The 25,928-nt window shown below is 40.8% G+C and overlaps 1 protein-coding gene across 4 annotated transcripts in view; it reads left to right on the top strand.

The window, feature by feature from the left end:
- Positions 1 to 25,928, top strand: part of DIP2A (disco interacting protein 2 homolog A) — a 79,925-nt gene that overhangs the window by 30,797 nt on the left and 23,200 nt on the right. For 2 of the 4 annotated variants that reach the window (XM_063400189.1, XM_063400190.1), the window contains exons 3-18: positions 1,115 to 1,234; positions 7,559 to 7,678; positions 12,296 to 12,541; positions 16,016 to 16,144; positions 16,723 to 16,842; positions 17,725 to 17,922; positions 18,760 to 18,851; positions 19,127 to 19,237; positions 19,979 to 20,102; positions 20,375 to 20,484; positions 20,866 to 20,968; positions 21,922 to 21,986; positions 22,305 to 22,398; positions 22,800 to 22,919; positions 23,645 to 23,759; positions 24,664 to 24,803. In XM_063400189.1, the coding sequence (XP_063256259.1) occupies positions 1,115 to 1,234; positions 7,559 to 7,678; positions 12,296 to 12,541; positions 16,016 to 16,144; positions 16,723 to 16,842; positions 17,725 to 17,922; positions 18,760 to 18,851; positions 19,127 to 19,237; positions 19,979 to 20,102; positions 20,375 to 20,484; positions 20,866 to 20,968; positions 21,922 to 21,986; positions 22,305 to 22,398; positions 22,800 to 22,919; positions 23,645 to 23,759; positions 24,664 to 24,803 (2,007 nt within the window). The remainder of the gene's footprint in view (positions 1 to 1,114; positions 1,235 to 7,558; positions 7,679 to 12,295; positions 12,542 to 16,015; positions 16,145 to 16,722; positions 16,843 to 17,724; positions 17,923 to 18,759; positions 18,852 to 19,126; positions 19,238 to 19,978; positions 20,103 to 20,374; positions 20,485 to 20,865; positions 20,969 to 21,921; positions 21,987 to 22,304; positions 22,399 to 22,799; positions 22,920 to 23,644; positions 23,760 to 24,663; positions 24,804 to 25,928) is intronic. The other 2 variants (XM_063400193.1, XM_063400191.1) reach the window with 1 other exon arrangement.

Raw genomic sequence — 25,928 nt, forward strand, 5'->3', positions numbered from 1 at the left:
ACCTCATTAGAGAGAAAGGAACCTTTTTCTTTCCTACTAAAGTAAGAACTTTCCTTGCAAAGGAACTGACCCAGGTTCCTCTGGGATTATGTCTTCAGTTCAGTGAGAGCTGCTTTTGGTAAATATTTGCATTTTGGAAAAGTGGTTTTCAAAAGTTTGTTTCAAATACTTTGCTTCCAAAATGTATTGTTTTCAAAAGACTTGGGGGCAGGTAGGAAAGCAGAAGCTCTTCAAGGAAGGGAAGGACTGAAATGAAAGATGTATTCAGCCCTGTGTGTGGTACAAGGGCTGAGCAAATGCAGTGAACTTTATGCAGCAAGTCTTACATGACTGAGGAAAGTTTATTGTAAAACACAACACTAAGCTAAATTTACGTTAGGACTGTGCAAAAAACCCTCTAACTGCATTGAAATTTTCACATTTTTAAAGTGTGGATGTATAATAAAATTGCAAATGGAAGTTCCTAGTCCAAATTTATAAAGTCTTGATCGATCAAGAGCCAGCAGGGAGTCTCCTCATTTTGGGGATTGGGATATTTAATGTGATATAAAGTGATAGTGGATATTTAATGGTTACTGTCCACCCCTTTGAGTTTTTTTATTCCTGTTGTGCTACAATGTAAAACTGAGATTCATCTTCCTGAATATTAGCTAGCCTAAACATAAGCAACTGCTTTGGGTTATCTAGAGCCCTGTTCTAATAAGGTGCAGAGCAATCAACTAGAGAGTGGCTCAGTTCCTCTTGGTTTTGTTACCTTGTGTGGGGCTGCGAACGTCTGTCATCGTTTCAGGAGTACATGGAGCACCCAGACAACCCGGATTACAGCAGGAGCTTGTACACAGCTAAAACTGACAGTAATTCCATGTTAATGTCTGCAAAGGTTTTATTAGAGAATTGCAGCGTTTCTGTAGAGTGCGAGTCTTCTGAGGTGCTCTGTTAAAGGGGTGTCGATTAAATTGGATTAAAATGCAGGTACAAGATGAGCCCTTTCTAAAGGTACTGTCCTGCACCAGTTGAGCTTCTGAGTAAGTGTGGAGGGTAGTGAAATGTAGGCATGGGGAGCAGATACTGTGTTTGCAAGGCTGAGCCTGTACTGAAATAAGCTGTGTTTCAGGTGTGGATCCATCCCTGCAAGCGGAGAACAGAGTCTCGGGCTCCTCCCAAGCCGCTGCTGGGGCATCCAAGCCGCAGAAATCCCGATCCACCAACTCGCGGGACGAGCGCTTCCGATCCGGTAAGGGCCAGAGGGGCACCCGAGGCATCCGTGTCCTGAGAGGGGATCTGCACCTGTGAAATGGTGCCCGCACCTAAGAGGAGAGCTATACCTGTGAAATGGTGCCTGCACCTAAGAGGAGAGCTGTACCTGTAACATGGTGCCTGCACCTAAGAGGAGAGCTGTACCTGTAACATGGTGCCTGCACCTAAGAGGAGAGCTGTACCTGTAACATGGTGCCTGCACCTAAGAGGAGAGCTGTACCTGTAACATGGTGCCTGCACCTAAGAGGAGAGCTGTACCTGTAACATGGTGCCTGCACCTAAGAGGAGAGCTGTACCTGTAACATGGTGCCTGCACCTACACTGAGAGCTGGAAGTGCTTTGGAGGAAGGGAAGAGATAATCAAGGTCGTTCAAGTATCTTTCTGTTTTGGTACACCAGTGGTTTTGTTTGAATCTGGCCTGGCGGAAATGCAAGAATGGAAAGAGGCTGTAGACCTGTCTTCTGTTGTGTTTCTTGCTCTGAAGTTTACCATGCTCAACAGCTTTTTCATATTTGCTGAGAAAACAAAATTGGGTTTCCAGTCCGTAGAACAGTTACTTAAAAATTTTGAAGACTACAGTGTGTGAATTTGGGGGATTTTTTTTTGCTTGCTTGTTTGGGTTATTTTGTTAAAAGCAAGGTTACATATTTATTGTAGCTTTCTTTCAAATATTTCCTGGTTCAGAACAAGTGCACAAAAAAGGGAAATGTCACAATGGATATTCTACTTCGTTTTAAATGGACACCACAGTGTCAAACCTGTTTTGGAAAATTGTGTGAAAATACTGATATCCTCACTGCATCCTGTTCCCATTGTTACTTTTCAGGTGGTTGAAGTGCACCATTTCCCTGTGAAATTCCTTGTCACAATAGTGAGGAAAAACAGGTGTTTGGAAATTTTTCTCTCCTAAATACTTTTGGACTTGTAGCTGGATATTTTTCTTTTTGTTGTCCAGGGTAATTCCACGTCTTGGGAATGAGAAGTGCAGGTGATTGCATGCACTGCACATCCTCAACAGGAGGCTGGGCTTGGGTCACCTTGTCTTGTGGTGATTGCATCCTCTTCGCCCTGCTGACGTGTAAAACCTTGCTCCAGAGCTGGAGCAGATGTGCCTTGTACATTCCTCAGGGTAACTGAATGATGAACGAGACTTCTTAAATATTCTGCAGATATATGCAGACTCCTGGGAAAGATGCCTGTATTCAGAGACAGAGAGGAATCTTCTGAATGCCAGGGAACATTGCATAGTGTAGAAGTCAGCTAAATGACATGTTTAAAAATATAAAAAAATATAAAATATTAAAACACCCTATTAAATTATGGAAATATGTTATATAAAATTATATTATAGAAAATAGTTAGAGTAAGATGTGCCATTGTTAAACCAACAGAAATAAAAATCTGCAAGAAGAGCGTAACTACAGCAGGAGATCTTTGGGAGGCAGTCCTTGGTGGGGACATGTCCTTCTGTAGTTTCCTATCACTGTACCCCAAACTAATTTTTCATTAAACATTTCTGCCTAGAACAAGTTCTTTACTTGGAAATTTGGAAAGTTCTTAGTTACAACACATATAATTTGATTTCTTTCTTCCATTAGTGATATGATACAAGGCTTAATGTGCTCAGATGGTATCAAAACCAAATAGTGACAGTTTTGTTTGATTTGGTTTAGGTTAAACTTACTTAGGTCTGTGCAAGGAAAGGTAGGTATGGCTTTCAGATGCCAATATCTATTCCCCTTTTTCCTCTGTAGTTAAAAGAATCTTCAGATTTACTGTTTTAGTGATTGGGTTTTTTATCTTAGCAAAGAGACTGATACTGTTGCCTTTTTTAACTTCTCCATGTGCTGACACACTTTGAACAACCAGCTTCAGCCTCCTTCCCTCCCTCTCACGCCTTACTTACTCTTTAGACTGTGATGGGGAGGGGAGGGTGTGTTGTTTCTTCTTTTTTCTTTCCTTCTGGTCTTTATTTCCTGTTTTTCTTTCTTCAAATCTCATCAGTTCTCCTGTGTCTTTTTCAATAGTAGTTGATGAGAGGAGAACACAGCTTTTCCTAGAACAGGATCTCTTTCTGGAGCCATTATAGGTACTTTAGAACCATCAGTGTAGATTACTTAAAATAAGCAAGGAAGTGAAACAGTTTTTTCTTTTTATGCAATTAATCTGTCATTTACTCTCTGTAAGCACTTTTTTTAATAGTTTCACAGAAGAGTTGTGTATTTAAATGAACTGTATGTTTTTATCATCCCCAGATACTTGTCTTCAAACAGTAAATATTGTCCAAAAAATTCCAACAGTGAATACTATTGATAAATACAAGCCTGCTGTCCTGCTTCAGCTGGAATAGAGTTAATTTTCTTCTTAATAGCTGGTACAGTACTGTGGTTTGGATTTACAGTGAGAATAATGCTCATACTGTATTATTCTTGTTCTTAAGTCTATTATTATTTTTATTATTACATTTTGTTTTTCTTCAGGTATTATTGTTCATGTCTCAGCCCCTGGATTTTACCTTTTTCCAGGTTCTCTCCCCATCCCATCTGGATAGTGTTTATTGCTTTGCCTGTTGGTATTTTGAAATACATGAGCAGCAGGGGTGCTGGTCAGCCTATAAATGTAATTTTTTTCTTGTACTGACTGTAAAAATTCTTCCTTCTGTGCCTAAGGCAGGGACAAGAATCAGAGGCTGATAAATGAGCAGAAGCTACAAATGGAAAAGAAAAATGCTCTTCTAATAGCTGGACAGTTTAGGAGCTCCAAGAGTTTAGGTGATTTATAGCCCACAAACTATTTTAGTTTTCCTCCCTTAACCTTTCTTAAGGACACGTGTAAAGAAAGAAAATGAGAACAAGTACAAAGAACAGGAGAGAAGATTCTGTCGTTTACTGCAGCAGAAGGAGAAAATATTTATAATAAGTTATTAATTGTTGGCGGTTGCTTGCAGTTTAATAAAGTGCAGAAGCTTGGAAATACTTCTCCAAGACTTTTTCTTCTGCTTTTAGATGGTAGCATATTTTTTTCCCTCACTTTGGTACGTGTATTCTTTGTGTTAATAAGGTGCTGGGCTTGCTGTTCATCACTTCCAGTGATCACTGCTGAGCATTTGTGATCCCTTTCCTCAAAAATGTGACACATTTGGTCTGATTATGAGTGTTTAATTCCCTGAACTCCACAGTTCTTACATGGTGAATCACTTTCACAGTAATTTTGAAGAATTTAAGTAACTGACAGTGGTAGAGAGCTTCTTTTTGCAATTGCAGCATCCAGCTAATATTTAATTTATACAAATTTATGAATTTTTGTACCCTAAGCGTTCTGCTTCTTTTACTGAAATGTGTTTCATCATATAGGAAAGCTCTTAAAGCAAAAGTGGAATAGGAACAAAGTGTTCCAGGGAAGTGAAAGCAATTGCTTCATTGATTTGGATGAGAGAGGATGTTCCTACTCAGCTGATGTCCAAGGACAAGATATTATAAGAAATATTTCAAGCCAGGAATAGATCTTAATGAGTATAGAGGGAATGATGAGTTCAGTTGGCACTGTAAAAATAAAACATGGAACAGAATAGAAATTCATCCTGACTGTCTCCTGGTTGCATTTTTATCAGTTAATCTAGTCTGTTCCATGTTTTGGGGTGTGAGTTAGGACTAGAGGAGGAGGTGGTGGTGATTTTGCCCTCTGGAAATAGAATAACAAGTAGTTCCCATGCTTGCTCCCACAAATCTGTGTGATGTTATGGCCTGCCCTGCTCTGCTTTGTTAAAAATCCCCAGCACACCCTTGCCTCCAACTAGGGCTTTCCATTCCCAAAATGCACAACTAAGAATGCTTTCATTTTTTTATCTGCCACATTATTTAATGACTTAATGTATTTAGATACAGACTATAAATATTGTGTGTTATTTTGCTCTTTGGAAGACCTTTCTGCAGAAAAACAATTTATGTCCCCCTGCTTCCTATGAGGTGTCAAGGTAACAAAAACTTATTTTAAATTGTGGGTAGATGTAGGGATGGTAGAAGTGACTGCATCTCACAGTTACTGTCTCTTTCTAGAAACATTCCAGCTTGGTTTTGACTGGTAGTTCTGCCAAGGAAATGTGTCCTGCAGAATGGCCTTTTTGCCCCTACTTTTAAGGCTGCAAAAACAACCTTTAATTTGTGTTGAGTCCTGCTTAAACTTTCTGTAATTTGGAGACATAAAAGGTTTGCTTCTGGGTATCTATGAGAGTAAACTTCATTGGTGGACGATTACAGCTAAAACTAAGGATCAGGAGAAACCAAGACTTGACAAAAGCCTAGCTGTGGGAATGGAGAAGGAGGCAGGCAGACATAAGAAAAGAGAAAATTTTAATTTATAAAACATCTATTATTAAGTCCTTGATGTGAAGGACAGCAGTGAAAATCTGACAGGGGGCCTAGGACAAAAAAAATTATTGTATAAAAGGATAGAGGTTTTACTGATTTTTTTTTCCTTCTTAATATTTTCCTCTCATAACAACATCGTCTTTGAACCTCCCATGTTGCTTGCACGAAAAGCTCTTCTTTGAGATAAGCATCTACTTAGTACATTCCTGAGTCCTGTAGGAACACATGGGGGGATAGTATATTTGCATGTACACATATTTTAGATACTGCACTGAACAGATAATCTGTGGGGAGCTGCAGCCTGTGAAATGACGTTATTGCTGTGAAGAGCTGTTTGGGGTCTGGGACCATATGCTCAGGGATTCTTGGGCTTCTGTAGAGTCCATTTGGCCAGACCAAAGGCCTTGTGCTGAGCATGACCTAAAGGGGTTCAGGGCTAGGACAGAAATGGTACTTTTTAAACCACAAAGAAAAAAAAAAGAAAAGGTACTGTTAAATACAGCATTTTACCTGTAGTCATCACCAAAGTCCCTGTAGATACAGGGATAGAGTAATTGCATTACATTGTATATTATATATAAGTTATGTAAGTATATGTCTGTCATACACACGTACATACCTGCAAAGAGTTCGTACCTTCAGATTTGTCTGCTTGTTACATATATGCATCTTAGCAAAAGAATAGATGGGTACTTAATTGAATAGTTAAATTCTGAAAACCTTGTACAGCAGTTTCCATGTAGAAGAAGTGTGGTCAGCCCACTGCATAATCATACATCGCTTCTGGGCTCTGTCCTGGTTTGGGTTCTGCCTATTGGCAGGGCTTGCCACACTCAGCAATAGCAATTTGCTTTTCTGGTCTCCTTTGTCATTAATCTTTCTGTTACTGTTAGTGTTCATATCTCATTGCTGTTTTCAGTAAATTGCTCTTATCTCATCCCATGATCTTTGCCTTTTGTGCCTATATAATTCTCCTCTCCATCCTACCACAGAGAGGAGGGAGGGGGGAAGTGAGCGAGCAGTGTGTGTCTTGAAGGGCTTTAGACTGCAGAATGCCACTGCTAAACCACAACAAGCCCACTGTAACTGTGTGTAAGTATATACATGTTGTATTGTGCTTTTCATGAGTTTGAGTCTTAGGTGGTAAGTCACAGTATATTTTTGGTCTGCCTCATTCCTCCTCAACATCTGTTCACTTCTCATAATTTTTTTTCTTGCATAATTTTTAGCTTTTGACACCATTGGAATGTAGATGTCAAAGAGAAAAAGCTGCTGAAGAATCACTGGAATACATTAAATTTTATCTGCATTGAGGTCTTGATTGAACACTGATTTCCTCTTTAAACTCAGTTTTGGCTTAAAAATTAGAAAAGTTAAAATATAGCCCTTGAGCCTCTTGGGATAATTTTTGCATTCTGGAAAGTGAAAGCTCTGTGTGTCTTTCCCTAATTCTTCATATAGAGTCATAGAATTTTGTTAGAGTTGGAAAATACCTTCAAGATAATTTTGTCTATTGGTCTCTTTTATTCTGTTTTTTATTACTTGCATTGTTTTCTGAGAATTTCATGTATGCATGTACTTGAACTTCTTTTCCTTTCCTGGCTTTTGAGGATGAAGAGTCAATTGCTGTTGCAAATTTACAGAATCTGCGTTGAAATTTCCCCTCCACATGCAAATAACTGATAGTTCAGAACTAACATACTGGGTACTCTGTAACTGCAGTGTTTATTTCAAGGGGGTTCCCAAAAGGCTGCTCACAGAGCCTGGTCAGGCTGATCTCATGAGGAAAGTGTATCAGCCTTGCTCCTGCTTGTATTCTCCCTCAGCTTTGGAAACCATTGCTTCTGCACTGCATTGGGGCTGGAGGCAGTGGTGTTGACTGAGTCCTCCTGATTAACTGACATTCTGACCTTTTTGTTTGTTTTCCATGTAGATGTCCACACTGAAGCAGTACAAGCAGCACTTGCAAAATACAAAGAGAGGAAGATGCCCATGCCCTCGAAGAGACGCTCTGTCCTGGTGCACTCTTCAGTGGAGACGTACACCCCTCCAGGTACACCCTGAGTGAACACAGAGAATTAACAGAGCTGCCCAGACAGGCTGTGGCTGTCCCATCCCAGCAGAGGTCCAAAGCCAGGTTGGGCAGAGCAGCCTGGGATAGTGGGAGGTGTCCCTGCCCTAAGGTGCTAGCAGGTTGCACTGAATTCTGTATCATGGCTGTATTTCCCAAAAATCAGGTCTTGGTTGGATTTATGCTGTGATGTTTCTCCTCATGGTTTTCAGTGTCTCATCTAGAGGCAGTGTAGCTGCTGAAAGTCCACATGAAAGCAGTAAGCATGGAGTAAGCAGGTGCCCTTTATGCATTAGGTATGTTCTCTTACATCATAGCTCACTCAGAGGAGATAATCTAGGCATGTCAGAGCTGAAAATACCCCATTTCACATTGCAGAAGCTTCTTCTTTTGTAAGTTGAAGAAAATACTGGAGCATTAAGTTGCTGCATTCATTGCAGAGCACTCATCAGATGGTTTCAACTATTCAGTGCAGATTGAAACAGTCAGAAAATCACAGGCCGTAATTGTTCAGATTGGTTATGGCAGAATGCCCTCTTTAATTTTTAGGGGGAAAAGGTAATCTTCTGTTATCTCAAAATGAATTTTCTAGAGGTTAAGACAATCATGAAACATACTGTGCTAGCAAGCCAAGTGCTTTGAGGTTAGTGTCTTGTGTACAAAGAAGAGGGATTTCCTAAGATGTTTAATTTTGAGCATGTGCTCATGTCTTTTGTAATGGGGCCCAGGAGCAGAAGCACACTGACTTCTACTGCCCTTCTCTGTCATTTCTAGTTCTTAACCCCCTTCTCTAAGAGTTCAGGTATGCTGCCTTCCTGCTTTCTGAGCTGTATTTCTTTCTGTTCTTCCCATTTAAAGAGAATTCCACTTTAGTTTGCTAGTCATGCACTTAAGTATATTATTTTTGTGAGTTCTCAAATTATTTCATTGGTTAATAATTCTCTTTGTTCTTATATATCGTCTTTCTTGACCCTTAATGTTTTTGCCTGGAAGATGTGTTAAGTATTTTTATTAAAGTATCTTTTTTTTTAATGAACGATTATGAAAAAGGAGCCGAGATGCTATGGAGAGAATGTTAGGTTGTGTGATAAAACCTGCAGAGGAGCGTGGTGCATGGTGGGTGGGGCAGCCGGATAACACCGTGTCCCAGGAGCCACCAGCCTGTCCCAGAGCCATCTGCACAAGCCCAGAGGGGCCCTGGGAACAGCAGCAGGCAGGAGGGCAAGCTCAGGACTCTGAGAAAGGTCACCCTGGCCAGGCCTGTCCCTGGAGAGCCTTAGCCCTCCTGGCCGGGTGTGAAACCCATCAAGAGCAGTCAGCACTGGAGCACCTTCTGGACTGGGGAGAACCCACAGAGGGGTGAGGGACACCGTGTGGGACACAGGGCAGGAGCTGCATTAGTCTTGTTATGGGATGTTAAGGTGAGGAAGTGCAGACAGGACTTAGGGAGGAACAGGTGTGGGGAAAACAGGATAAGAGGATCAAAAAGGCTGGTGGTGTGTAAGTGGAACACGTGCCTGGCCATGTCCCCACGCCTACACTCCATGCTGTACATGTGTGTACAGAGCACAATGAGGCCGTGGGATCTGTTTGGTTTTGTGTGTTTGTGCTGCTGGAGTGTCATCTTCTAACATGCCTGTGCAGGTGGTCAGCGAAGAAGCCAAGTGTGCTCGCCCTGGGATTGAGCAGGGTGCAGTGGCACCCTAAATGAGGAGCTGAAAGCTGGTGGTGTGACCACTGCAGGGACGTGGTCATGGCCACAAGCGTGCTGGAATTCATGAGCTGTTCAGGCAACACTCCTGGGCACATGGTGTCATTGTTGGGGTGCTCCTGTGCAGGGCCTGGGGTTGGACTCAGTATTCCTCATGAGTCCCTTCCAACATAGCATAGGATATGCTATGAAGAGTTAAATGCCTCTAGAATCTGTCAAGCTCTTTGTAAGAGAAGGTGTTGTGAGATGCCCTTATCTCTGTTAGAGAATGGGCCTCTGGATGAGTTCTGTATCATGGGGAACCAGGACATTAAAAAATATTCTAGGTACTTTCTTCAGCTGTATCAAATCATAAAAATAATTGTCTTTCTATGGACCTGTCTTTATTTGCAAAGTTAGCTCAGCAAGAAGGATCCAAAGTTGCAAAAATTGGAGTAGTGCTGAGCACCTATTCCTGAGCCATTCATGCACTGCCTTAAATCCTTGTCTTGGCAGGAGTTAATGCAATTAAAATATGCTTTGGTATTAGTAACTGAAACTTTGTCACCAACAGCTGTCATCAGGTACCAGGAAGGAAGCATCAGGTTCACATTCTTTACACTGAGAGTTGTGAGGCACTGGCCCATTGAAGCTGTGGTTACCTCATCCCTGGAAGTGTCCCAGGCCAGGTTGGACAGGACTCAGAGCAACCTGGGATAGTGGAAAGTGTCCTTGCCTGTGGCAGGGGATGGAACGAGATGATCTTTAGGGTCCCTTCCCACTCAAACCATTCTGTCAGTCTGTGGTTCTCAGCACAGTGTTAAATTGAAATCCAACTCCTGGCTGGCAGTAAAGGAACTACTTTTATCAGTCATCCTTCCAAAGATTTTAGCATACTTTTGGTTTTGTCCCATTGAGCCTCTGATCCTTCCCACACGGATTTCCTGTGATCAGAACTGGAGCTGAGCCTTCATGCAAGTCTGGCTCAGAGAGGGGTGGCTTCTGTGACTGTCTTGGATCAGCTCCCAGCCAGGAAGAGCTGGAAGCCAAGCACACAGTATTCTGTCACTGTTCTGTCACCACACACCAGGATCCCTGGATTAACCCTTGCCACTGCCACAGGGCTACTGCTGGGGTGACCTTGCTACTTCATGGTGTATTTGTTTTGATATTAGAATGCTTTTGCCATGAATTCTCCATTTTTGTACACAGACTTCATTTGTCTTGAATCTGGGTAAGGAGATGTTGTCAGAGGGTCTATTCTGTGAGAAACCTGTTTCTTTTTGTAGTTTTATTTCTTCCTCTGAAGTGATTCTAAATTGCAGACATAGTGATTTGTTTTGCGTTTTTCTTTCAATCCCTGGCTGTTCCTAATCCTATCTTGTTCCATATTCCTGGGATTATTTATTTTTGCTTTCTGCCTAAAAGAAAGGGAAGGTTGCAAGCAATATGGGACAGGTTTGGCTTCTCTCCAGTAGCAAATGGAGTCAGCTGCCAAAACCTCCAAATGTGACAGCAGACTAGAAGCATCACATGAGACATGGACCCAGGAATGAGGGTGCACCACAGCTGAATCTTCTCAGAGATCTATTGTTTGGGTGTTTTCATGCAAAATTGTAATGTTTGATGAGGGAGGTCAAAAAATGAGATAGCTACAGCTTTAACTTTGAAAATGCTGTCAACATAATGGGATTCTTATGAAATGGTTTTTTTATTTTTGTGATTTTAGACTCCTAAGAAAAATTATTCTGAAGCTATTGGAAATGCACATATTCTTGAAAATCAGAAAATTAAAAAGCTGTAACTGAAATGTATTGCCCAAGATAAGGAATAGCTTTTTTTATGTTGCTTCAATAAATTTATATGGAATTGTATCTAGATGAACAATTGTATCTAGATGAACAATTATGTGTTCAGAGGAGTAAGGAAATAGCCAAAATTAAAGTTGCAGAATTCCTGATGTAACCCCCTCCCCCCCCAGATTTCCATGTCTGGGTCTCTTAGACTGTAGTAACAGACACCCTACCTTCTATAAACCATGTAAGAGATCAACTCATTAAAATTCAGCAATTTCTTTATGAGGGCAAGATTTTTTTCTGTAATAAGACTTTCTTTTTTTCACTCAAAATCACAAGGGATGTATTTTCTTAATATTTAGAATGACCTTTTTCTTTTTTCTTGGATGGATAATAAATAAGGAAAGATTACGTGCCAAAAGGAAACGTCTGGAAAGTTGTAAGTAACTGGATGGTAATTAATTAGGAGCCCTTTGTCAGACTTCTAACGACAACAAATATACATTTAGAATGAAAGATGCTTTACTAAGCATTTCTGTGTATTACTCATTAATATCAGTTTATGTAGTTAAAATATATGCTTTGTTATTACTCTTCACTGAACTTCAGAGCACCATGGTCTTTTTAGGAATTAGTTCTCAAAACAACTTGTCAGAAGAATCGGAAAGTGAAGAATTCCCTCCCCCTCAAAAAGAATAAAAAAGGAAATAAGCAACAAAGAAACAATAATGGGTTTTATTCAGGTGTGATGAGATAAACTTTACCTGTTCAGAACAGAAGTATTTTTTCAGTGGAATGGGGACAGGATGGGATGCTTACTGATCTCTGCTGTAGGTAGAAGCCTTTTTTAACTCTCATGTCGTTCCAAATGTTGGAGGTAACTGCAGCTTTGCTCAAGGTGTGTTCTGGCCCTAATGTGTAGGAGTTGTGTTAACCCAGAGAACGGCAGCCAGAGGGATCCGTGTGTGTGATCTCCATCCCTTCAGGAGGTGCCCCTCGCGTGCAGCACGTGAGATGCTGGGCAGAGCACGCGGAGCACGGCCAGGAGCCGTGTCCTGTGCTGGGCCACTCCATTCCCACATTACAGGCCTGTCATCATTATTTTGACCACAGACACATCGTCAGCATCAGAAGATGAGGGCTCGTTGCGGCGGCAAGGGCGGATCAGCTCCACTCCGTTCCAGAGCCATTCCAACGTAGAGCCCTGGCTTAACCGGGTCATTCAGGGCTCCTCCACCTCATCTTCTGCATCCTCCACCTCATCTCATCCTGGAGGGAAACCTGCTGCTGCTTCCAATACCGCTCCTGCCACCACTGCTGCCACTGTGCTTGCAGATCTCATGGCACACACCCAGATAGGTCAGTAAACCTGCCGTGTGGTTGAAATGAAATCAGAGTACAAATCCCAAAGCAGGGCTGAGCACAAAGGTCTTCACCAGGAGATGTCTGTGAATAGCCTTAAAATGTGCAATTCACAGACCAGGTAGGTATGATGTGTATGTGTTTAACCCAAGCCAGTTGCTCATGAGATCTGAACGGGCATTCTTCTTGGTAAAGTGCTTTGCTTTACCAAGAAACTGAGGTTCAGTTTAGTGGATTCCAAAGCAGAATTTCAAAGGAATCCTGGTTTTGGTGCATGCTTTGCAATCTGCATGTATTTACCCTAAGCAATGTCAAACTGTATATTTTAACATGATTCAGTTAGTAAGCACCCAAAAGATAGAAAAAGACACAGAATCTTTGGGAAAGTTATGAAATCAGAGGTACTAATCATTAGGGAAATTTTTTGCTGTTTGTACAAAACCTTTAAAGAAACTTAATTTTTCATATTCCCATTTCCAAGCTTATTAATAATGAGAAATTTGCAATTTTATTTGTCCTTGGTGCATGTAAGAAAGAGGTAATCTGTCACCACTTCACTTTGAGCCGTTGTGGATTTCATATTATGGATTAATAGAAATCATGTTTAACTCCTTAAAGTTAGAAAGTCAGTTATGGCTAACCTTGTAAGCTTAACTGAGATTGATGAAATTCTTAATATAGCTGTATAAACTTGCAAGATACACAAAATGTAGCACAGCATCTTGTTATGCTTCATGCCCCAGGCCAGATAGACGTGTCGATCAGGACTGTTAAATCAACACCATTGTGTGGAAAATCAAGTCCTTATTAAAGAGTTCAGAGTCCAGCATTTAAATTTAAGCAGCTGAATGTTGGGCGGAATGCAGGTTTAAAATTTCATGAATGGGTAATAATTATAGTATCTAGAAGGAAGGAAGCTCAGGGATCGTTAAGAGCTGATCTATTAAAAATATTAATAAAGATAAAATTTCCAGTGCCTTAGATTAAAAAAAAAATAACCGATGCATTTTCACATAAGAATGGTCTTCCTCATTTCTTCAATGCTTGCCATGTTCTCTCAGTTTTCATTCCTAGCTTGGTAACATTCATGCATGGCCACTATCAGTTCAGTTGGGACATTTTTCCTGTCTGTGTGTACTTTTCCTAGCTCACAAGAATACAAAAACTTACTCAGTTCTTACACTGCAAACTTTTATGATTCTTGATAAATACTGTCACACCTTCTAAAAGGGACTTTAATTTGTCCTACAGCATAGAAGAGTTTATTTATTTTTTCAGATAGTGTGCTGATATCAGCAATCTGAAAGGCATCTTACATATCTTAATTGCCATGCCCTACTGAAATACTCTGTGTTTTGGTTATGTACTGAATAGCACAGTTTTGGGATGTTGGAGAATTTAAATTTAGCAACTTGTTCTCTTGCTGCTCATCTTCTCCAGCCTGCATTTTTAATGATGAGCTCAAACTAAGTTCCCAGGCAGCAAACTGCAGCGTTGGAAGTGCAAGGTTACAGTATTTAATGGAGTCAGATAGGGGTGTGCATTATTTTTAAGATGTTTGTCTTTCACATAATAGCAGCAAGGACAACCCTTCATGTTGGGTTGTGTTTTTTTGCTGGGTTTTTTTTTTGGTTTTTTTGTTTTGGTTTGGTTTTTTGGGGGGGGGGGGTTGGGGTTGGGGGTTGTTTTGTTTTCTGTTGTTTTGTTTTGTTTTTTGTTATGTTTTTTTTTTTTAATGAATAAGGCTGGTGGTATGATCACCCATATCAACTGTAGAGTATTTCCCACCTTAGCTCTCAGAGCAGCTGAAAATACAGATCATCGTGGCTTTTAATTCTCTGTCACATGCCATTTTTTCTTTCCTTGGACACTGCTCTCTTGCATTTATCTCTGTCTTGTCATCACTAATGGAAAGGTCCTTCAGTCTGAATCCAGTTAACCTTTCTTCCTGAAGTCACAAGTCTGGTCACACTTGGGTTTTTTTTAAACTCCTCACCACTTCTCTTAGCCTGCTGTGCCATGGTATTTCTGGATGATGCAAATTAATAGCATGGAGTCTCATGGACATTTATTAATAAAATGCTCAAATGATTAATTAAGCTAATGGGGGTTTTATCTGAGAATAAATGCTGAAAATTGAACCTGTTCCTTCTCCATACATAGTGAGACATTGCTAGTCCCTGCAGGGTTCATGAGGTGGGAAGTAGGAACCAGGTACACTCGTCTCTGTGGTTGTATGCTGCAGGAAGCCTGTGGTTTGGGACTTTGGGTAATCCAAGGGGGAAAAAACATCCAACCAAAAAGCAGCTTCAAAAATACACAGAACAGAATGAGAGCGTGTAGGAAGGTAGGTGTACATGGGCTCTCTATGGGCCCTGTGCAATGGTTGTCCAGATCAGCTTTACACAGGTGTCATCTTCGTGGTGACTGATTCCAGGGCATTTTTCTGAGAGATGAAGAAAAATCTCCCTCATGTACCGTGAAAGGAATTTAGTCTCTGCAATGCAAACACTGGCACTTCAGTGAGATCCATTGGAATGGATGGGAATGGTTTTAAACTTTTCTGTTAGTGATCCCTCTGAAACCACTTAGAGCTGGACTTGTGTCTTGTGTGTCGGCTCTGGTGTGGGACCAGTGCAATAAGCACTTGCTGTCCTGGGGCTGATCACTGCCTCAGGGTGGGGGATAATGTATGTATTCCACAGCACTGCCCAGATCTTCTGTCTGGAGCTTTTCTGACAGGATTTGTGACATGCTGAGCTTCTCAGCAGGCTGTGTCTACAGAGGCAGCTCCAGCCCTGAGCAGCAGGGTTTTCTCCAGCTCTTCCCTGTGGCATTCCTGTTTTATTCATCAGGATTCTGAATATTTCAGTCCTCCTATTCTTGTCTGTTCTTAAAACGTTTCTCAGAAATACGTCCATTTCCTAATCCATTCCATTCAAAACCATTCTATAACTTCGGTTACAGTTTTGGAATTAAGATAGCACGTTCTTACAAGGGCAGTTAGTGATAGGACAAGGGGGAATGGTTTTAAATTATAAAAGAAGAGAGACTCAGTTTAGGAAGAAATTCTTCCCTGAGAGGGTGGTGAGGCCCTGGCTGGCACAGGCTGCCCAGAGAAGCTGTGGCTGCCCCATCCCTGGAACCGTTCAAGGCCAGGTTGGACGGGGCTTGTGGCAGCCTGGTCTGGTGGAAGGTGTCCTTGTCCATGGCAAGAGGTGGGAACAAGATGAGCTTTGAGGTCCCTTCCAACCCGGACCATTCTGTGATTCTGTGACATTCCCTAAGCATTGCTCTACAGCCAGGAAGCGGGGCACAGCCCCAAGCAAAGCAGGCTTTTGCCTCTGGGTGTAAGGAGGTTCTCAGGCCCCTGTGACGATTTGTGAAACACCCCCATGTAAAAGGCAGTTTTGATTATGTTGAATGTCAAGGTTCCTGATGAGCTCCTGTATCTGTCTTGCATTTCTGCAGAGAACCACTCTGCGCCCCCTGACGTGACCACTGGCCTGGTGGAATACCTGCACCACGAGCGCCCGCAGGTGGCGTCCGTGCGAGGAGTGCCCAGAGGCTACAGCAGCAGCATCCTGGAAACGGCAGATGGTGATGGCATTACAGACCTCCTCCTTTTCCATTGTGTCCCCTTGTTTATGTATCTTCACATGCATCTTAATTTTATATTGCCTCAGAGCTTTCAATTTTGATAAATACAAAAACATGTATTTACATTGAATTTAGCATACACAAATGAAAATCAGCATTTGACATGTTTTGTGTTGGGATTGTTTTTACAAGCGCTGTAAAATATTGAAAGATTCACTCATTTTTTCCAAGCATTCTGATGCTTTCAAAGTGGAATGAATGCTAAGGTGTAGTAAATACATAAACTCCTGGAGAAAAGGACATTCTTCATGTTTCTGTTGAAGTTTCATGAAGGATTCAGTGGTTTGAAAAGCTAAAATAAAGTGTGAGAAGGTGTCTGCATCAGCCAGGTAGCTGGGGAACAGTATTACTTGAAAGCAAGTAAATCCACAGTGGAAACACTTAAACTCTTAAACTGATTAAAGCTGTTTTCTTCCAAACAAGGTACTTGTCCTGATTTACCTTTCCACCTGAAAGCTGTGTGTTTTAGTGTATTTTGGTTAATATATGATTAATAATAAATCTTTTTCATTTGGCAGGTGTCCCAGTGAATAGCAGAGTGTCTTCTAAAATCCAGCAGCTGCTAAATACTTTGAAAAGACCGAAGCGCCCACCTTTGAAGGAGTTTTTTGTAGATGATTTTGAAGAACTGCTAGAAGGTTAATTTTCTTTCAGATACAATTTTTACTGCTTGTGTAAGTGGTTCATGACAGAACTGATACTTAGCAAGTGTTGGTTTCTTCTTCACTTCTCAACAGAAAACTAGTCATGGTAAAATTAATACAGTGGAGTGAGAGAGGTGATGTGTTATCACAAGTGGAAGATAATCTTTAACTCAGCCTTCCTACTCAGTGTGACATTTCTGAGCAGCTGCAGCTAGAGTTCTCTACTGTTGGTGGGATACTTGAAAGATACAGTGTTTCTGTGATTCTAGTCTTTTGCTGAAGTCTTTCTAGATGAACTTCCATTGCGGTGCATGTAATTGTAGAAAGCACCCCTTGGAACTATTAATTTTGCTTGTTGTCTGCATTGAGTGCTCACTAACTTCAACCAGGACTTTGCTAAGATCAAGATACTTCACTTTCTGGAGCAGGTTGGAGCAGGACTTTAACAGAAGGCCTTTCTTTAAAAATATATTGTTAGACAGGAATAGTGTCATTTTTTGTCACCTGTTGAGAATTCAGTGCAGCAGAAATCAGTGTCCAGATGTCACTGAAGCTGTTGTCTCTAATAACCCTTGACCTGGTGGAGGCCTTCATTGAAATAGATATGGAGAACAAGCAGCAGAGAGAGCTTTCCAGAGCAGAGAGAAGTGGGGTAGAGATTCAAATTCTGGTTTTTCAATAATGTGGAATCACAACTCTGAAGTGATGGTCACTGTTTTTTGGGAAGCCAACCAGATGATGAGCATAGCGTCATCATAAAGCAGAAGTAGTGACAGCTGTGAGGAGGAGGTGAATGGTTCACAGAATAGTCTGTGAAGTGTGACTTGGACGTCTTGTGCGGATTGACATTTCCCTTTTACTGTGCTCTGGTTTTAGTGCAACAGCCTGACCCAAATCAGCCAAAGCCTGAAGGAAATCAAGTGAATGTACTCAAAGGGGAGCCCCTGGGGGTTGTGACCAACTGGCCGCCCTCGCTGCTGGCGGCGCTGCAGCGCTGGGGAACCACCCAGCCCAAAGCCCCCTGCCTGACGGCCTTGGACACCACCGGGAAAGCCATTTACACCCTGACCTATGGTACGTGTGGGACCAGCTGGGAGCAGCAGTGAGGAGTTCATCCTGGAACAGCACTTTGCCTTGCTTCTGAGGGGCTGCCTGTGCTTGTAGCACGTGGGTGGGGATTGCTGCAGGAGTGTACATCATTAATTCATTGTGTGCAAAGAACGTTTTTAAGGAAATTAAGGAAGGGAAAAATGTTTATTACAAAACATTGATTCTTTCCAAGGGGTTGTTTGTAGATCTCATAGAATTGTGGGGTTTTTTTCATAAAAGACTACTAAAAATAGCCCAGTGTAAACTGGGAGGTGGAAACAGATGACAGTTAAAGCACTGTTCAGATTCCCAGAGGAGACATTGCATTTTAACATCTTCTTGCACAGCCTTATAGGGAAGACTCATACCTCAGGAGCATAATCAGCATGTTAATGGTGGGAAGTGAAACTTGCCTGCATTAATGAACTAGAAGTATTGTAGTAAATTGCATTTTGGAGAAAATAGCCGTGTCCTTCAGGATAGCTCACTGCAGCATTTCACTGTATAATATGTTAGAATGTTGAACTCTATTGTTTGCATTCTTACAGATGAAGGATGCAGGAAATACAGCTGAGCAGCTGCAGTAGTTTAGTTACTCTGCAGTGGAGCTTTGAGTGTTGTTTAGAATATCATGTTTAGTTTTATATTTAAAATAAAAAACAAAGAGGTAAACCAAAAAGAAGCCAAGTTCTAAATTGTACTTGGACTTGGCCAGCTGTTCTGATGCAGTCATGCTTAGTGCATGTGTGAGGGACTGAGATTTTCCAATTCAGTGTGAAAAATTTTAGTTTCTGCTTCTTAATTTCTTCTTTTATTCTTTAGGCAAGCTGTGGAGTCGAAGTTTGAAGTTAGCCTATACCCTGCTAAACAAGCTAACCACTAAGAATGAGCCCCTGCTGAAGCCTGGAGACCGGGTAGGCTGCGGTTGGAAGTGGTCGCTGTGGATGAAATAGTGAGGAACAGCTTTGGCTGAAAAAAGCCTTGTAATAAAAGACTGTAATAATATATTGTGAAATAGTCATTACTGTGACTTGTAATAATACATAGTCTCAGTACATAGTATTTCTCTGCCTGGTTATCTATATACCTGGACATTGTGGTGAAAATTTTGTTCCACAAATTAAAAAGCAGCCCCCTCTCTGCCAAATTATAAAAAATATATTTTTTTTATTTTACTATATTTTTGTAGGTAGCTCTGGTATTTCCTAATAGTGATCCAGTTATGTTTATGGTGGCATTTTATGGATGTCTGCTGGCAGAACTTATCCCTGTCCCAATAGAAGTTCCACTGACAAGAAAGGTAGGCAAATACATTCAACACTTTTATGGTTTGACAAATTAATGAAGTGTCTGTGTGTGTGTATGCCTAAATCCTGCAGTCCTTTCATGGGGTCCTTCACAGCCTGCTCTGTAGAAAGCATCAGGTGGACTGTTCAGTGTACATTCTATGCTTGGAATTATATTCAATATTTAGTTAAGGAAAGGGGGAAATAATATTAAGCTAGTAATTTTAAGTATTTTAGGGTATGTAACTGTAGAAATTATTTGAATTTAATATTTTTGAAAATATGTGCAGAAGTATTTCTCATAGTATATCAGAGAAAGGTCGTCTTTTCAGCTCTCATGCTGAGTAATGAGGCAGGCAGAGACACCATAGTTACTGGAAATACAGGTATAATCCTACACACATGGAGATTGGTAGGGAAGAGCTAAAAAGATACAGGCTCTGCTCCTCAGTGTGTCAGGACTCAGAAACAGCATCAAACCAGCTTTCTGTTTTAGCAGAATTATAAACATCCCTGTTGGGTTGAGGAGGGATATACAGCCATTGCTTCTGACACTGCTTTCCTTACTAGATATGCTGCAAATCTTAGCTGGCACTAAGCAAAACTACATTTTTTCAGTCATTTAAAGGTCTTATGGGATAGACTTTTATTTTTTCCTGTGCTATAAATTGACTTAGTTTTCTAAACATGAAGAAGTTATAACAAACTGTCCAAAAGCTTTATTATTTGTAATTTTGCTATTTATTTCTCTACAGGATGCTGGCAGTCAGCAGATTGGGTTTCTTTTGGGCAGCTGTGGAGTCACGTTAGCTTTAACCACTGATGCCTGTCAGAAAGGCCTCCCGAAAGCTCAGACTGGCGAGGTGGTGACATTCAAAGGTGTGGGTTTGTTTTTCAAATGCATGAGATAAAGGTGTGGGATAAAAAGCAAGTCTATTCCTTCTTTCTGTCAAACTTCAGATATGGGTTTGCTTGCATAGTTCTTACACATAAAGAGCTGCCTTGATTGTCGTGCAGGGCTTTGTGCTGCTTCTTCCTCTCCAGCAAGGGATTTTGCCTTTGCTTGCCTCCTATCACTATCCCTGAATACTGGGGAAAAAACCTCTGATTTTTGGAACTGTGGTGACAGTGGCTTTTATTTTTCCTTGAAGGCTGGCCCCGTCTCATTTGGTTTGTGATTGATGGGAAGCATCTGGCAAAACCAGCCAAGGACTGGCATCCGCAGCTCCGGGACGCCAGCGCCGAGATCGCTTATATCGAGGTGATCCAGTGGAACGTGATAGTGCTGTGGTTACCCTGTCACAGTTTATGTGCTGTTTTCTTCCTTTAAACTCCCATATTTTAAACTATGAAACAATGTTTCCATCAGGCTGCCAGAGGGACTGAGTTGAGTGACTGTGTGGAGTAAGGTCGAAGATTGGGGATAATCATCATTTTGGGATGCCCAGGACAATTTTACTGGACTAGAGAAAGATATATTTTTGCCATATTAGTGTATTCTGTGGACATAACTATATTTTTATGCTACCTTCTTGAATTAAAAAAAGCTGGGCTTGTTTTTGTAATATGTTTTCAATTCACTACTGTAAGTTTTCTTGTTCTTGCTGTTAATCTAATGCTGGCATACATTTTCTCTTCTCAGTACAAAACAAGTAAAGAGGGCAGCACAGTGGGCATTACTGTATCTCATGCCTCCATGCTGGCACACTGTCATGCACTGACTCAGGCATGTGGTTATTCAGAAGGTAAGTTAGATAGGTGTAACTTAAAAATGATACTGACAGCTTTGCATCTGCAGACCATTTATGTTGCATAATCATGTCTGCTGTCTTCAGAGAACTTTAGATACGGAGTAGTAGCTTCAACTGCCCAGGGAAAGACAAACTTCCTCCTTCATAAAGGGTGTGATATGTGAAAGATCATTAAACCACCAGTGAAATCGTAATAAAGGAGGGTATCTTCCTCTTACCTGATCATGTCCCACAAAAGAACATCTCCCCAGGGATGTGAATACAGTGAGAGATCTGCTTGTTTGCAGTCACTCTTCCAGTGAACAGCCAAGAACTGCACTTGGTTTTGTCTATCTGCATTGCGTTGATCTGTGCTACTGTTTAACCAAGTACTTTCCTGCATACATCCATCCTACATCAGTGATAACCAAGTTTTACCTAATCAATACAAGATATCCCTCAAAAATCAGGTTCAATCCTTGATTTAAAATTTTAGTTTTTATTTGAGTTTTTTTGAATTGCATAAGATACTCAAATTCCTCAGAGAAAATGTTCAAGAAAATTTAGTAGTGATATTTCTTACTGCATCTAATTCTTTCAAATACAGATTAACTTTTTCAGTTCAGCTGAAGAAGTTTGCTTCAAGACTAAATCTGCATAGTTCATATGCAGACTAAGTCTGGGTAGTTCATTGGCAGATGTTACAAACACACATGGAAGGGGTATTGTAATGAATCAAGATCCTAAATACCTGGTAATACTCTAGTCGAGTAATCATAATTCAAAGATGATTGCAATAAGTAAAACAAGCCACGTGGAGCTTAAGCGGCCTGTTTTTTATAGGCCACAGAGCTTTGGTTTCTTAGCAGTCCTGGAAGTTTCAGAGTTACTTTAACAAATATTTGTAGTTCTTAAGTATTTTTATAAATATGCTTTTTAAGTCTGATATTTTTCTCCTTTGCTTCCAGCTGAAACACTAACAAATGTCTTGGATTTCAAAAGAGAGGCTGGCCTTTGGCATGGAGTGTTAACGGTGAGTATTGCAAGAAAGGCAAAAAACTGCAGCAGTTTGCTTCTGTCATTGGTAGTGTACTGGTATCAGAATGAGGCTGTAAATTCATCTGTTCTCTCAAGTGGTTATTGTTTCAATATTTATGTTTTTCAGAATAAACTGTTGCTTTTTCAGTAGCTTGTGTAGCTTACTTTTTCAGAGTATGGACATAGTTTTCACTACCAGTTCACTGTGAGAGTTATGCTGTAGCTGTGATGATGGGGGTTTATTTGAGCATTGTTACAAGTTCTATATTTTTTAAGCCACTTGGAAGTTTATTTTTGAATCTCTTTCTTGTAGAGTGTTATGAACAGGATGCATGTCATCAGTATTCCATATGCATTAATGAAGGTTAATCCACTTTCCTGGATACAGAAAGTCTGCTCATACAAAGGTACCCTGAAAGTTTTTTTAATTCACCCATCTCTTTCTGGGTTATTAAAAACACATGAAATTGTTTGTGCAAAATGTCTTTGTACCCCACTGAGTACCCCATTTCAGTATTCTGTGTGCTCATAGTTTCACTGACAAGTGGCATTGATGGCTTCTTCTGAGAGACCTTTAAAGAAACTGTGTTTAGTATTTGCATTTATAGCAAACATTCAAATTCTGTGATCAAGTCCCTCTGGAGACATTGAGTATACGCGTGTTACAGTAGTTGAATATTTGGCATTTGTATTTGTTTTTTATGTTTGTGGTGTCATAAATTTTGTGTGCAGTTTCATAACTTTGTGTAAATACACAAGACTACTTGCACAGTTTTATAGTAGGTCTTTATTTTGTTCTGACATGCAGCCCGTGTAGCAGTAGTAAAATCCCGTGATATGCACTGGTCACTTTTGGCTCAGAGGGATCAGAGGGATGTCAGCCTGAGCTCCTTGCGGATGCTGATCGTGGCAGATGGAGCCAATCCTTGTGAGTATGGATGCGTTTCCTGGGTGTCACTCTTGCCAAGGTCCTGTTTGTAGTAAGCCCCGTGTCAGAGCTGATGCCTGGGGAGTTAAGTAGTTTGTTCTCTAGTAAAACAGTATTTGTGTGTCAGCAGTGCCACTGCTTTTTCATTGCTGTTTACTCTCCTTGGCTGTACTTGCCACTGTAAATTCATTTTTTGAACTTCATGTTTTCATTAGTGCTGTACTCTTCCATGAATTGATTTGAACTGATACCTCCCAGATATAAATACAGATATAATCCACTTTGGGCCAAGTGCTAGAGGCCTGATAGAATTGTGAAGGTGTGTCAGAAACGTTTGATATTTAAGTTCTGTGACCTCTATAAGAAAAAATCAGATAGGAGTTGTATAAGAAGTTGACATAAAGTTAGCCATAGTGACAAAGTATTCTGATCCCTGAAGGACTTTCCGTGATTCTAGGTGCTAGTGAGTGCTGCCAGAGGAGGAGTATGCAGTTGGGAACTTCATTCAGTGTAGTTGTCAGTCACTAGGATTTCTTTTTCCAAATCTACTCTCTTAAAATAAACTAGAATGCCTTTCAGACAGTTTGAAAGAATATTTTGTTTGTACATGAATGCAGCAGTATTCATATAACTGAGCAGAGAGGGAGCACAGACTTTGAATTCCTGCAGCTCAAGCTTTCCTGCTCTTAAAAAAATGTTTCTAATTATGTGATGGTTCTTTCTAGGGTCAATATCTTCCTGTGATGCATTCCTGAATGTATTTCAGTCCAGGGGTTTGAGACCAGAAGTAATCTGTCCCTGTGCTAGTTCTTCAGAGGCATTAACTGTTGCTATTCGCAGGTAATTAATTCCCTTTTCTGATAAGTGAACTGAAGCTTTTCTTGACTGTTGAAATGTGTCATGGAATCACAGAATGCTTTGGGCTGGAAAGATTTCAAACCCTCTGCCATGAGCAGGGATGCCTTCCACTACACCAGGTTGCTCCAAGCCCCATCCAAACTGGCCTTAAACACTTCCAGGAGCAGGGAATATCACGTTAAGATGATAGTCAGAAAATACTATGGCCCAAATAGAGATGCCCAAAGACCTAGGCAGAGGAAATACAAAGCTCAAAGGTGTCTTCTTTACTGAAGGATGGGTGATTTTTTGTTTGGTTTCTTTAAAAAGTTTAATATTTTCTAAGACTAGTCAGGCAGAAGGTGTTTTTTTCATGCTTCGGGAAGGCGAGGTCTCATCCTCACTGAAGTTATTGGAGCACCTTTTAAAATGCCCCCAAAACAAGACTTACTTATTTGGGAGGAGGAAGACAGTGAATCCTCAGACGATGATTTGTAAACAGGGGCCTAAATTAAAAAAAAAAAATTTTACCTGGTCAGAAAAATACCATTGGATTTCGGGAGATAGGAAGGGATGCTCTGAGAAAAGGAAATTATTTAAGTATTAATAGACATATGGATGGGATATGCTGGAATTTTTTGATAGCAGTTCTGATCAAAATGTACTTTTTCAGAAAGTCAACTTCAAGAAAACTTGAAACAAAAAACTTTGAAATTTTGGAGAGTTTTGTTTTAGCTCTTTCTTAACTTAGTTACTGTGTAAGTCTTGAACTCTTGTTTGTTCAAAGTGAGAAACTGTTCTTCTTCTTAACCTTACCAAGCCTGAGAAACCAGAACCATGTTTTTACTGACCCCATCACCAGTCTTGGTCTGTTGATTCGTATCTAGCTGGACTTTCTGTCTTCCAGACCCTCTGAACTGGGTGGCCCCCCTCCAGGAAAAGCAGTGTTATCCATGAATTGTCTGAGTTTCGGCGTGATCAGAGTGGACACAGAGGAGAAGTTGTCAGTGTTAACTGTGCAGGATGTTGGGCAGACAATGCCTGGAGGTAGGAAAGCATTTTGTGTAGGTTTCAGCATATTCCACATAAGTTATCTTTGTTATTACATTTGCATACATGGAATAAATAAATGTTAAATACCTTTAATGTAGTATGAGTTATGTTTTGACACATTACCTAAACACATGATGGATTAGAGTTTCATGCAGAATAAATATGAATGACCATAGATTTTGATATGGGCAAATGCTTTTGGCTTGTTGCAGAATTGTTTTTGGAATGGAGTGGGGTAGAATAGAACAGAACAGAACAGAATAGAATAGAATAGAATAGAATAGAATCATTGAAAGGGACCTCATTTCAAACCCTGCAAGGGTGAGGGAACAACTAATTCTGGAAACTATTTTCTCATGCCTGTGGAGAACAAGAAAGTGATTAGAAGTAACCTGGATTAATCTATTTCCTGATGACATCTGTTTGCAACACTGTAGTTCCTGAATTAGGTAGAGCTGGGTATTGTTCCTCAGCCCGTTAATTGAAGCAAATGAACTTTGTCTCATCCTTGTTGTTCTCATCTGAGACCCAGCTGCATTTGGAGAGGACAGCACTCTGAAGAAGGTTAGTAAAGGTAGGGTGCCAAACCAGACCTGAGACTGTGAATGGTGGGATGAAGGACTGGACACCTGATGCCATCTGCTCCAGCTTTTAGGCTGGCAGTGTACCATTCCATGGCACTGTGTCTGTACTGCCAGCTTCAGGCCCTGTCCTGACCTGCTCTGGTGTGCTTGGAGAGGATGAAATACAGGTTTTTTTGGAACTCTCCTCACCCCTCAGGTTTATTATGTAGTTATCAAAGAACCTGATAGATTCTGATCATGCCTTTGCACCTATTTCTTTGCTATTTTTGGTCTCCCTATGAACTTCCTGCTTTGCAGAGCTGTGGTTCTAAAGCCCTGCTGTCTGTAGAGCATTTACTCAGGGTAAAGTGGAGACTTCATTTGTGTGATTTCAGCAACAACCTCTTCTCTGTACACCAAAGCCCCTGATACAAATAAGAGGAGGTAGGCAGTTTACTGCTCTGCTGATGAAAACTTCAACCATTGTGTGCAAGTCTCATTGGTCTTGTTTAATTTTCATTATTATCCCCAGAAGCCCTTTGCCACTCCTGAAGTC

The sequence above is a fragment of the Prinia subflava genome, chromosome 6 (genome assembly GCF_021018805.1).
Source record: "Prinia subflava isolate CZ2003 ecotype Zambia chromosome 6, Cam_Psub_1.2, whole genome shotgun sequence".
Taxonomy (NCBI): Eukaryota; Metazoa; Chordata; class Aves; order Passeriformes; family Cisticolidae; genus Prinia; species Prinia subflava.